Source organism: Oncorhynchus mykiss, chromosome 17, assembly GCF_057628025.1.
Source record: "Oncorhynchus mykiss isolate SJ-2025 chromosome 17, ASM5762802v1, whole genome shotgun sequence".
NCBI lineage: Eukaryota > Metazoa > Chordata > Actinopteri > Salmoniformes > Salmonidae > Oncorhynchus > Oncorhynchus mykiss.
In genome coordinates this window covers 18,309,404-18,321,391 of record NC_143038.1, presented here as the reverse complement: position 1 = coordinate 18,321,391, position 11,988 = coordinate 18,309,404, and the positions used below count along the sequence as shown (strand labels likewise).

Here is an 11,988-nt window from a genome sequence, read left to right as displayed (position 1 = left end):
GGTTGGTGGTCGGGAATCAAGTGGATGATTCTGGGACCAATTACAGGATAGGGGTGAGGGGTGTACTGAACTGTGCCTATAGCATGTCAAAAATCCCTCCAACGGGAAATAGGCCTTGGCAAATGGCCAGGGGCGCTGTCCTTTTCAGCACCACGGAGCTCCCCTATTACCTGTCTCATGAGTGAAGATGCAACAGCAGACAATTCCTGCTCTTTTGTCCTGCAATGACACACTTTAGCCGTGTCATTGCTGCATTTAACTGGCAGCCTGTATTTAGGGCCTTTACTTTGTCGTATCATTTGGTCAAGGGGTTTCGATTCGTCAGCAAATCTTCTTTGAAAAATGAACTAAATCCCACATCAGAAGTCGACTTCAAATCACGCCAAAGACACACGACTCTACTCAACCGGAGTCAATAGTATCAAATATTCTGCACTGTGAAGGTGTCATGTGCTGAGCCATTTAGTTCCTATGAAGCCTATTTACGAAGCCAATGCAGCAATCACCACGTACCTGCCTGCATTGGTGATTGCTATTCTGTAATTGGTCAACTACTAATAGGGCAATCATCCCGGCAGCTTCGTAACAGCTGTTTTGCAAGCCCTTGACGATTACATCTATTGATTCCTGCTGTCCTGATACCTTTTCTCTTAAGGGATCTCGGATCTAGTCTAAAGGCCTATCAATGGGTATGGCATTGGAATATTCAATCGCACACTGAATTCATCCCACTAAATACATTCCTTTCATTTCTCCATTTATTCCACCATATCGAAACAACTTACCTATGCACGCACACAAACAAGCACAGAAGGGCGACTTAATAATATCACGTCTAATTTGGTGGCCTACAACATTTCCTGTACCTTCAACCACAACGTTGGTAACAATTTTTTTCGACCACCTTTCACTTGCGCCGGACAGAGATATATCATTTTACTTTCAATAGCTTAGTCAGTCGCATGAATTATGGGGTGCACACAGCTAACGTTGTAATGATCGGATCAAAACATGGATTTTTGGGGCCATCGAGGAATGTCACATGGCCCAGAAATCATTGAATGGCCATTTTCACAAAGGAATAGACAGACTCATTCCAAGAGCAATTGGAATCGAAAAAACACAACGTGCCCCACTTGGGGACCCGAGGACCGAGTTTGGGAAACGCTGGCCTGAAGATCAAATACCAATAGGGAGCCACTATGACGTGCTCACACGCTGACAGTACCCGCGTTTAACCACTAGATGGCCTCCGTGCTCCACGGTAAACTTTTCCCCTCTCATCAGCGGCACTGCAACATGGGACTTTCAAAGTCAGTTGTTCTTAGCTACATAGTGACCATTTTTGACACTTTTTGCCCTATATCATTACTATCACTCATTACTGCTAGTGTATTTTTCCCCTCTTCTACTCTAGGCATACATCTAATCACATATAGAGAGCGTTATTGAAACGACTCAAGTCAGTTAAGAACCAACTCTTATTTACAATCACGGCCGGTGGTGATACAGCCTGGAATCGAACCACGGTCTGTAGTGACTCGAGAACAGGGAACATACACGGTGGGAAAGGGGCGTGTACAAATGGAACAATTGTGCCTTTTTGACTGAAATATGGAGGTGGCTCTTAAAAGAGCCTTTGGGGGATTTTGGAGATCAGGTCATCGTTTATGCGCGCTCTCCGCGAATACGACGGGCCAGCTGGATGTCCTTGGGCATGATGGTCACCCTCTTGGCGTGGATGGCGCACAGGTTGGTGTCCTCGAACAGGCCGACCAGGTAAGCCTCGCTTGCCTCCTGCAGGGCCATCACTGCGGAACTCTGGAAGCGCAGGTCGGTCTTAAAGTCCTGGGCAATTTCTCGCACCAGGCGCTGGAAAGGCAGTTTGCGGATCAGCAGCTCAGTGGACTTCTGGTAACGACGGATCTCTCTAAGAGCCACGGTGCCGGGCCTGTAACGGTGAGGCTTCTTCACGCCGCCGGTGGCCGGGGCGCTCTTGCGCGCAGCCTTGGTGGCGAGCTGCTTCCTGGGTGCTTTGCCACCGGTGGATTTGCGAGCGGTTTGCTTGGTTCTGGCCATGGCGCTAGCTAGCTTCCTTCTTTCACAGTCGGAGTATAGCCTCAAAATGCCTATGTGAAGTTTATAAAGCCGGCAGCGGCGTCTGCTCATTGGTCACCATCTCCGCACCGCCCTGATTGGCCCGTTGCGGAGGCCTCCTCCGCCGCCCATTGGACGGGAGGCTCGGCCTCTCCGTGCCGCCCCAAAATGCAACCCCCACCCTCGCCGAGGCGCGCTTGGGTCTTTTGTTAGGGCCGCGAGCAACGTTACACTTTACGCGCAATAATGCTCTCATTCTAGCCTACTAGTTGTTATCCTTCATTTAGGCCTCATGTGGGCACTTGATACGGTGCCGTGTATATGTGTGTGTGTATCTAACAAACACGCCAAATAGTTGGCCAGGCATAGAAAGGACACTTTGCGCTTTTGTTGAGCTAGGTGGTTGGCTCTTAAAAGAGCCTTTGGGGGTTGAGTAGTCAAGTTGCAGCCGCACCAGCGATTTTACTTGGCTTTGACGGCCTTCTCAGTCTTCTTGGGGAGCAGCACTGCCTGGATGTTGGGCAGAACACCACCCTGAGCGATGGTCACGCCGCCAAGCAGTTTGTTCAGCTCCTCGTCGTTACGGACTGCCAGCTGCAGGTGACGGGGGATGATACGAGTCTTCTTGTTGTCACGGGCAGCGTTTCCGGCCAACTCCAGGATCTCAGCAGTCAGGTACTCGAGCACTGCGGCCAGGTACACTGGTGCGCCAGCGCCCACACGCTCGGCGTAGTTGCCTTTACGCAGCAGCCTGTGCACACGGCCCACGGGGAACTGGAGCCCGGCACGGGATGAACGTGTCTTTGCCTTCGCCCTGGCCTTGCCTCCGGTTTTGCCTCTTCCGCTCATATTGGTAGCTTCAGTATGTCACAGAAAGTCTGAATGAGCCGCTGGCCACCTCGAGAGCCTTACTTATACCTCGCCACAAAAGCCATCGATTGGCCACCGGACCGGTGTGGCCTTATCCAATTGGAGTGAGGGAGGGACAGACAGACAGGCAGTCAGCCCTAAGCCCGCCCCCACCCACCCGCAGGCAGGCAGGCAGCAGAGTGACGAGGGCTAGGCTACTCTGTTTCCCTCCGACTTTTGTGACTTTTTCACGTTGGCGGGAGCGCCAAAGTGACTACTCAAATCACTGAAACATGTATCAATCAATTCGAGAGTGGCTCATAATACCAATGGCTGCTGTCCAACCCACTATAGTATGTATGCTTCTTATTATCAGGATCAATGTGACATGCCAATTCTAACACATCACAACAATGTTGACTGGTGAGGGTGCTGCACTCTTGAGTGACAAATGTAAAGCCATTTAGCCACTCGAAAATGTGGTGCGTAAAAGTCATTCATTTCATTTCTTTTGCACCACGGGTAGGTAGGTGGAATGGAATGACATGCGCTTTTATGGAAAGAGGTGGGTGGCTCTTAAAAGAGCCTTTTGTGGTAACAACATGTGTCGAGTAGAAAGAACACTGTTTGTAATAGGTTTACTTCTTCTTGGGGGCTGCCTTCTTGGCCTTGGCCGCCTTGGGCTTGGCGGCTTTGGGCTTCGCTGCCTTGGTAGCCTTCTTGGGGCTCTTGGCCGCTTTCTTGGCCGCTGCGGCGGGCTTCTTCACCTTCTTTGGGCTCTTGGCGGCCTTTTTGGGTGTAGCGGGCTTCTTGGCCTTCTTGGGGGACTTCTTTGCGGCCACGGCCTTCTTGGCTGCTACCTTCTTGGGCTTCTTGGCGGCGGCGGGCTTCTTGGCGGCCACCTTCTTAGCTTTGGGGGCTGCGGCTTTCTTGGCGGGCTTCTTTGCCTCGACGGCCTTCTTGTTGAGCTTGAAGGAGCCGGAAGCACCGGTGCCCTTGGTCTGGACCAGGGTGCCCTTGGTGACGAGGCTCTTGACGGCGATCTTGACACGGGAGTTGTTCTTCTCCACGTCGTAGCCGCCTGCCGCCAGAGACTTCTTGAGCGCGGCCAGGGACACGCCGCTCCTCTCCTTGGAGGCGGACACCGCCTTGACGATGAGCTCGCCTACGCTGGGTCCCGCTTTCTTGGGCTTGGCTGCTGCCTTCTTCTTGGGTGCCTTGGCCGGCGCGGCGGCGGCGGGTGCTGGTGCGACTTCTGCCATGTCTGTCGTTCGGTCCGGTAAACACACACACTTACAACACTACGGTAGTCTGTGAGGAGGAGTACTTTGCTGTAGACGCTGCTCTGCGCTATTGAAGCTCCACACCGTGCAGGGGGCTGGCCTTAAACGCGACATGAGAACCATGTAGACTCAAGCCACCCAGCTCGGCTTCTCCGGGCTGGCCAAATGCTCTTTCACTTGTGTTTTCTGGTCGCCAATATCGGGCCAAAAGTCACCGACGGAGCCGTGTTTTTGGCCCAAAAGCGAACGGCCCAGCGAGCAGACTTGTGTCCGTTCAGAATAAAGTCATGTGGGCTGCAGAAGCCCCGTGCATTTTGCTGCGACTCGCTCAAAACCTCACCGTTCGACTGTCGGGTGGAGCGGTGCGCACTGCTTTTCCTGTGCTATTTGTCTCCTAAATGGCCTAAAAGTGCATCCGATTGCGAGCACCATTGATTGTGGAGTGAGCCGAGATGTCTGGCAAGGGAATCAAATGGTTTGGCGTCCCCTGATGTGCTCCTTGGTGTTTTAAAGGAGAGCTCTTTTGGGGACCTTAAAACACATGCACTTGTGAGGCCTGGCTGAGACTAGTTTCACGTTGTATTCGTCATGTGTCCAGGAGGCAAACGAAATAATACACTGTCCAACGACATGCTTACTTGCACTGTGTGTGTGTGTGTGTGTGTGATGTTTTATTAGTATGAGTTTATTAGTTGGATTTGGAGCCTGTGTGTTTTCTTGTGCTAGGTAGTCTCTCTCTCTGTCTGTGTGTCTCTTTCAAAAGCGTGTCAGAGAGAGAGAGAGAGAGAGAGAGAGAGAGATAGGCTTGTGGCCTTCTCGCAGTCCTTCCTCGCTTGACTCCGCAGCGTGACTCACTCGTGCCGGTCTTTGTGTCTGTGGGTCTTGGTGTCTGGCTGTGCGGCCGGCGCTATGGAGGCTGGCGCCCCATGTGCTTGTCCGCCCTGATATAGGCCTAGAGAGAGAGAGATTTGGAGCCTCTTCTTCTCTCTCCTCCTCCCTCTTGTACAGGTGTGTGTAAGGGATGTGAAACGGCTAGTTTCAATCGGTGACGTCACTTGCTCTGAGACTGTTGTTGATGATGTGTGCAGAGGGTCCCTGGTTCGGCCTAAAGTTATACTGTTACACAGGCTCCAGTCATCGGAGCACGAGTGGAATCCCACTCACTGTGTTATACTACCATGCACACATTCCTACCCTGTTCATGTCAGCATCATTTATTCCCTCTCCCCCCTTTTTGACATGTCCTCCACACACACACACACATATGGATTTGCTTTTTTCACTGACAGGTTGGGTGGCTCTTAAAAGAGCCTTTGGGTTACTACAGCACTCCAAATGGGCTGTTTACTTGGAGCTGGTGTACTTGGTCACGGCCTTGGTGCCCTCGGACACTGCGTGCTTGGCCAGCTCTCCGGGGAGCAGCAGGCGCACTGCGGTCTGGATCTCCCTGGAGGTGATGGTGGAACGCTTGTTGTAGTGGGCCAGGCGAGACGACTCTCCGGCGATACGCTCGAAGATGTCGTTCACGAACGAGTTCATGATTCCCATGGCCTTGGAGGAGATGCCGGTATCGGGGTGGACCTGCTTCAGGACTTTGTACACGTAAATGGCGTAGCTCTCCTTCCTCGACTTTCGGCGTTTCTTGCCGCCTTTCCCTGCGGTCTTGGTGACGGCTTTCTTGGAGCCCTTCTTGGGCGCGGACTTTGCTGGCTCGGGCATGATGCTGATGTCTCGCTGCTTCTCACAAACGAATGAGGGGGTGGAGAGCCCTTTCCCTCTTATGAAGACGAAGCTAAGCTAATTCGCCGGCCGTGGACACACCCCTGCTTTCTCATAGGCGCCCCTGCCATTTGCCCAGTGGAGCTGAGCGCGCATAAGAGCCTTCCACTCAGAGGCTTGCTTCCCTAACAAAGACCATAGCCTATGCTCTGTCACTGGTGGGGAATGGTGTGTTTCCAAAAAAGTCCTACAATGGCTAGAAATAAGGCCCCCCTTTTTGGTACTTGGTGGGGATTTCCCAGCCGTGGTGCCTCAGTAATACGACTGTACGCAAAGCCTGCACTGAACATAGCCTCCTGTCACGAATACTCCCTCCCTGTCCACTCAAGAGTGGCTCATGGTTTAATACGACTGTACGCAAAGCCTGCACTGAACATAGCCTCCTGTCACGAATACTCCCTCCCTGTCCACTCAAGAGTGGCTCATGGTTTAATACGACTGTACGCAAAGCCTGCACTGAACATAGCCTCCTGTCACGAATACTCCCTCCCTGTCCACTCAAGAGTGGCTCATGGTTTCCTACGATAATGGATTTGACCCTTTTGAAGCGGATGTGGGTGGCTCTTAAAAGAGCCTTTGGGTTCAAGTCGGGATGTTGACGTTCCGAGAAGAGTGCGTTTAACCGCCGAAACCGTACAGGGTGCGTCCCTGGCGTTTCAGAGCGTAGACCACGTCCATGGCCGTAACGGTCTTCCTCTTGGCGTGCTCGGTGTAGGTGACGGCGTCACGGATCACGTTCTCAAGGAACACCTTCAGGACACCGCGGGTCTCCTCGTAGATCAGCCCGGAGATACGCTTCACGCCGCCACGGCGAGCCAGACGGCGAATGGCGGGCTTGGTGATTCCCTGGATGTTATCGCGGAGAACCTTACGGTGACGCTTGGCGCCTCCTTTTCCGAGTCCCTTGCCGCCTTTACCTCTTCCAGACATCGTGTGTTCACTAGCTGAGTTCAAGTGAATTAATGACGTAATTTTCGGTGCTCGGTGCTCTTATTATCTGCGTTTGGTGGACCTGATTGAAGCCAGTGGCACAGAAAGCGCGCGCTTTTGCCTGGCCTCTGCTGCAAAGGGGAGGGCGTTCGTTCTAGGGAACTATGGAGGAAGAAGAAATCAAAGCTACTTGCATGCGCGGGAAACACACTCAAATACTGAGCTATGTTGAACACAAGGCCCAACTGTGATGTCCCACTCTTCACATTGATTGGTGTTGTTCTTGTTGTTGTTGTTGTTGTTGCGCCTGATTCAACTCTTTCAATCAGCTGTGCCTCTCCAGGGCTTCAACAAAAATGCCTACTCTACCCCTGCCTGGAGTTGGGAAACACTGAACTAGTAGGATTCAACCCACTGCAGTTGCCAGTCACACCTAATAGAGATAGGCGTTAAAAACCTCAAATAGTGTCACAAGTACAAAGGAGAAACGAAGTGGCACAAACGGGAAACAAATACACAAGGAATGCCACAAATCCTAAGGGGTCCGTAATGTCACCTCAGCAGTCATGTAGCTCTTGAAGGCCATGTAATAACGTCATTCTTCTTTTTCTTCCCTAGACATGATCCAGGTGGCCATGGGACGGGTGGTGATACCTCTGCAAGCTGAAATGCAGTAAAACATTCCTCAGACACCCACCCAACACACACACAATAAAGGGATCATTTTCCTATGCGTACAGAGGTGATAGGGATGTGCAAATATTGTATGGTACTTTTTTCAAAAAACAATAACATAGCCTTATATTACGGAAATAGTGGTATGAGGTGGATCCTTTATAGGCCAGAGAGCCTCAGATGTTGCATTGAATGATCTCAACAGGTCATTTCAAAGGGGACAAATGAGGCCCAAGGGCACATACTGGCGATTGACCAATCGGTGCAGTTGATTCACATCTCAGATGTGACTAGGTATCATCTTACAACTTATTGTTGCCACAATTGTCTCTTACATGTACTTAGTGGCTGCCGGCCCTCGGTTTAGTACATCGAGCAACAGAGGTTGCCTTTTAGGAGAACGACTGACAAGCGTTCAACTAGCTGGGATGCAACTAGTGTCATCAAAGCACTTTGTCATAGCAAGTTAGAAGAAATAGGTTAAGGTTACGAAAAGGCTTAGGCTTACCCCAAATGCCACGTCCGTTCGTAGCTGTACTCCGTGTAGGCACAACAAGTCATCACACAGAGAGCACACTTGAAGCACAACTGCACTGCCTGGAAGGCCGCAACGGACTGAATTGGAATCCCTCAAACAGCACGCTAACTACATTCCGCTTTATGATGTCACAGTCAGCCCCTCGGAACACTGGTCCTCAACAATCTCAAACACCTTGGATACCCAAGCCAAACATTCTCGAATCACTCACATTCACAAATCAACCAGGGAGAAGAAGGCTGCCAGGAATTGAATGCTGAAAAGCTAACCTCCTTCACAGAGCAACATCATAGGACTGGGAGTTTGTGTTCAACAGCTTACGTTCCCCTATTATCAAGGGCTTAGTTCCTCTATAGGCTGCAGTGCAGATACTTCACATGCAGAGTACAACAACAAATAACAGAGGGCCTGTTACCACACCCTATAGGCTAGGAGTTGAACTTGGACCACAATGACATTGGTAGTAATTAGCCTGCAGCATAAATGACAGCTCCCTAACGGGGACATAAAGTGGAAATGGAAGTGCGACACATAGAGGAAAAGTCCTAATCCTAATCAAATAGACACATTTATTTGTTTATTCTTTTTTTTATTTCACCTTTATTTAACCAGGTAGGCAAGTTGAGAACAAGTTCTCATTTACAATTGCGACCTGGCCAAGATAAAGCAAAGCACTTCGACACATACAACGACACAGACTTACACATGGAGTAAAACAAACATACAGTCAATAATACAGTATAAACAAGTCTATATACGATGTGAGCAAATGAGGTGAGATAAGGGAGGTAAAGGCAAAAAAAGGCCATGGTGGCAAAGTAAATACAATATAGCAAGTAAAACACCGGAATGGTACATTTGCAATGGAAGAAATGTGCAAAGTAGAAATAAAAATAATGGGGTGCAAAGGAGCAAAATAAATAAATTCATTAAATACAGTAGGGAAAGAGGTAGTTGTTTGGCCTAAATTATAGGTGGGCTATGTACAGGTGCAGTAATCTGTGAGCTGCTCTGACAGTTGGTGCTTAAAGCTAGTGAGGGAGATAAGTGTTTCCAGTTTCAGAGATTTTTGTAGTTCGTTCCAGTCATTGGCAGCAGAGAACTGGAAGGAGAGGCGGCCAAAGAAAGAATTGGTTTTGGGGGTGACTAGAGAGATATACATACACCTGTTTAGCAGATGTCGGAAATGCTTGTGTTACTAGCTCCAACAGCACAGTCAAGTCTAACAAGTAATATCTAACCATGTTCCAACATTCCACACAATACACCCAAATGCAATTGGAATACATCAATATATGGACGAGCAATGTCAGACCGTCCGTAGACTAACATACCTTACAATACAATACTTTATATATCCACATGACATGAGCTATGCAAACCACCTCCACGTTAGGAATGTGCCCAGTGATATCTAACAAAAACACACACCTCCGTGGAACCCACATGGCAAGACAGGAAGGAAGACATGCAGGAGTGCTCATGAAGAAGACCGGAATCATCTCCAATCAAGTGAACAATGTCAAAGGAATAGGGCAAGTCATATAGATAGGGAGGCATTTCACCGCCACCCGCTGGACCACAAGTCATTTTGCCAACACTGGCTCATCATTCAAAGCCACATAGGGAGGGATCTTAACACCACCTGCTGGATCAGAAGTGCCACTCACAATGGCCACACAGACCATTTCTCCCTCAACCTGATGCAATTGTCACAACAAGTATGTGCTCAAAATCAAACATTAACTACAACAGATCATCAAATAGGCAAACACATGCTCATGTAGAGTACCTCAAATTATACAGTTACTTTGTCACCAAACCTAATCTGTCATTCATCTACAAATACATGCTCTTCTAAAGCCACAATGCAATGTTCACATGGTACATTTCATTTCTTACAATCTATGTCACTATTACTTCATTTGACTGCTCTTAAATCATATTCACTTAACCCTTTTCTTCACCTGCTGATTTTCTGCTGCTTTTGTCTCTTGCAGATTTGGACGTCATGTGAATCTATGTTTCTCAAGTATCAAAAGAGAGAAAATGAAAAACGGAATGCTACTTTTCTCTCTAGCCTAGTGCACTCTTTATCTGTAAGCTCCCCTACTGGTGTAGGTAGCTCCAAAAAAAGGTACAGATGCCATAGAACCTGATCTCGACGACCACATTTTACACCAATGCACCCCGACAATCGGTTGGTGGTCGGGAATCAAGTGGATGATTCTGGGACCAATTACAGGATAGGGGTGAGGGGTGTACTGAACTGTGCCTATAGCATGTCAAAAATCCCTCCAACGGGAAATAGGCCTTGGCAAATGGCCAGGGGCGCTGTCCTTTTCAGCACCACGGAGCTCCCCTATTACCTGTCTCATGAGTGAAGATGCAACAGCAGACAATTCCTGCTCTTTTGTCCTGCAATGACACACTTTAGCCGTGTCATTGCTGCATTTAACTGGCAGCCTGTATTTAGGGCCTTTACTTTGTCGTATCATTTGGTCAAGGGGTTTCGATTCGTCAGCAAATCTTCTTTGAAAAATGAACTAAATCCCACATCAGAAGTCGACTTCAAATCACGCCAAAGACACACGACTCTACTCAACCGGAGTCAATAGTATCAAATATTCTGCACTGTGAAGGTGTCATGTGCTGAGCCATTTAGTTCCTATGAAGCCTATTTACGAAGCCAATGCAGCAATCACCACGTACCTGCCTGCATTGGTGATTGCTATTCTGTAATTGGTCAACTACTAATAGGGCAATCATCCCGGCAGCTTCGTAACAGCTGTTTTGCAAGCCCTTGACGATTACATCTATTGATTCCTGCTGTCCTGATACCTTTTCTCTTAAGGGATCTCGGATCTAGTCTAAAGGCCTATCAATGGGTATGGCATTGGAATATTCAATCGCACACTGAATTCATCCCACTAAATACATTCCTTTCATTTCTCCATTTATTCCACCATATCGAAACAACTTACCTATGCACGCACACAAACAAGCACAGAAGGGCGACTTAATAATATCACGTCTAATTTGGTGGCCTACAACATTTCCTGTACCTTCAACCACAACGTTGGTAACAATTTTTTTCGACCACCTTTCACTTGCGCCGGACAGAGATATATCATTTTACTTTCAATAGCTTAGTCAGTCGCATGAATTATGGGGTGCACACAGCTAACGTTGTAATGATCGGATCAAAACATGGATTTTTGGGACCATCGAGGAATGTCACATGGCCCAGAAATCATTGAATGGCCATTTTCACAAAGGAATAGACAGACTCATTCCAAGAGCAATTGGAATCGAAAAAACACAACGTGCCCCACTTGGGGACCCGAGGACCGAGTTTGGGAAACGCTGGCCTGAAGATCAAATACCAATAGGGAGCCACTATGACGTGCTCACACGCTGACAGTACCCGCGTTTAACCACTAGATGGCCTCCGTGCTCCACGGTAAACTTTTCCCCTCTCATCAGCGGCACTGCAACATGGGACTTTCAAAGTCAGTTGTTCTTAGCTACATAGTGACCATTTTTGACACTTTTTGCCCTATATCATTACTATCACTCATTACTGCTAGTGTATTTTTCCCCTCTTCTACTCTAGGCATACATCTAATCACATATAGAGAGCGTTATTGAAACGACTCAAGTCAGTTAAGAACCAACTCTTATTTACAATCACGGCCGGTGGTGATACAGCCTGGAATCGAACCACGGTCTGTAGTGACTCGAGAACAGGGAACATACACGGTGGGAAAGGGGCGTGTACAAATGGAACAATTGTGCCTTTTTGACTGAAATATGGAGGTGGCTCTTAAAAGAGCC

General features: G+C 48.8%; 2 protein-coding genes across 2 annotated transcripts; both read right to left on the bottom strand.

The window, feature by feature from the left end:
• Positions 1-1,638: 1,638 nt before the first annotated feature.
• LOC149975834 (histone H3-like) lies at positions 1,639-2,504 on the bottom strand. The gene has a single exon (XM_090204281.1). The coding sequence runs from the start codon at positions 2,167-2,169 to the stop codon at positions 1,669-1,671; it is 501 nt and encodes a 166-aa protein (XP_090060407.1). The 5' UTR covers positions 2,170-2,504; the 3' UTR covers positions 1,639-1,668.
• On the bottom strand, positions 1,639-4,312 carry LOC149975833 (histone H1). The gene has a single exon (XM_090204280.1). It carries the CDS (start codon positions 4,206-4,208, stop codon positions 3,585-3,587), a length of 624 nt encoding a protein of 207 aa, XP_090060406.1. The 5' UTR covers positions 4,209-4,312; the 3' UTR covers positions 1,639-3,584.
• Positions 4,313-11,988: the final 7,676 nt, after the last annotated feature.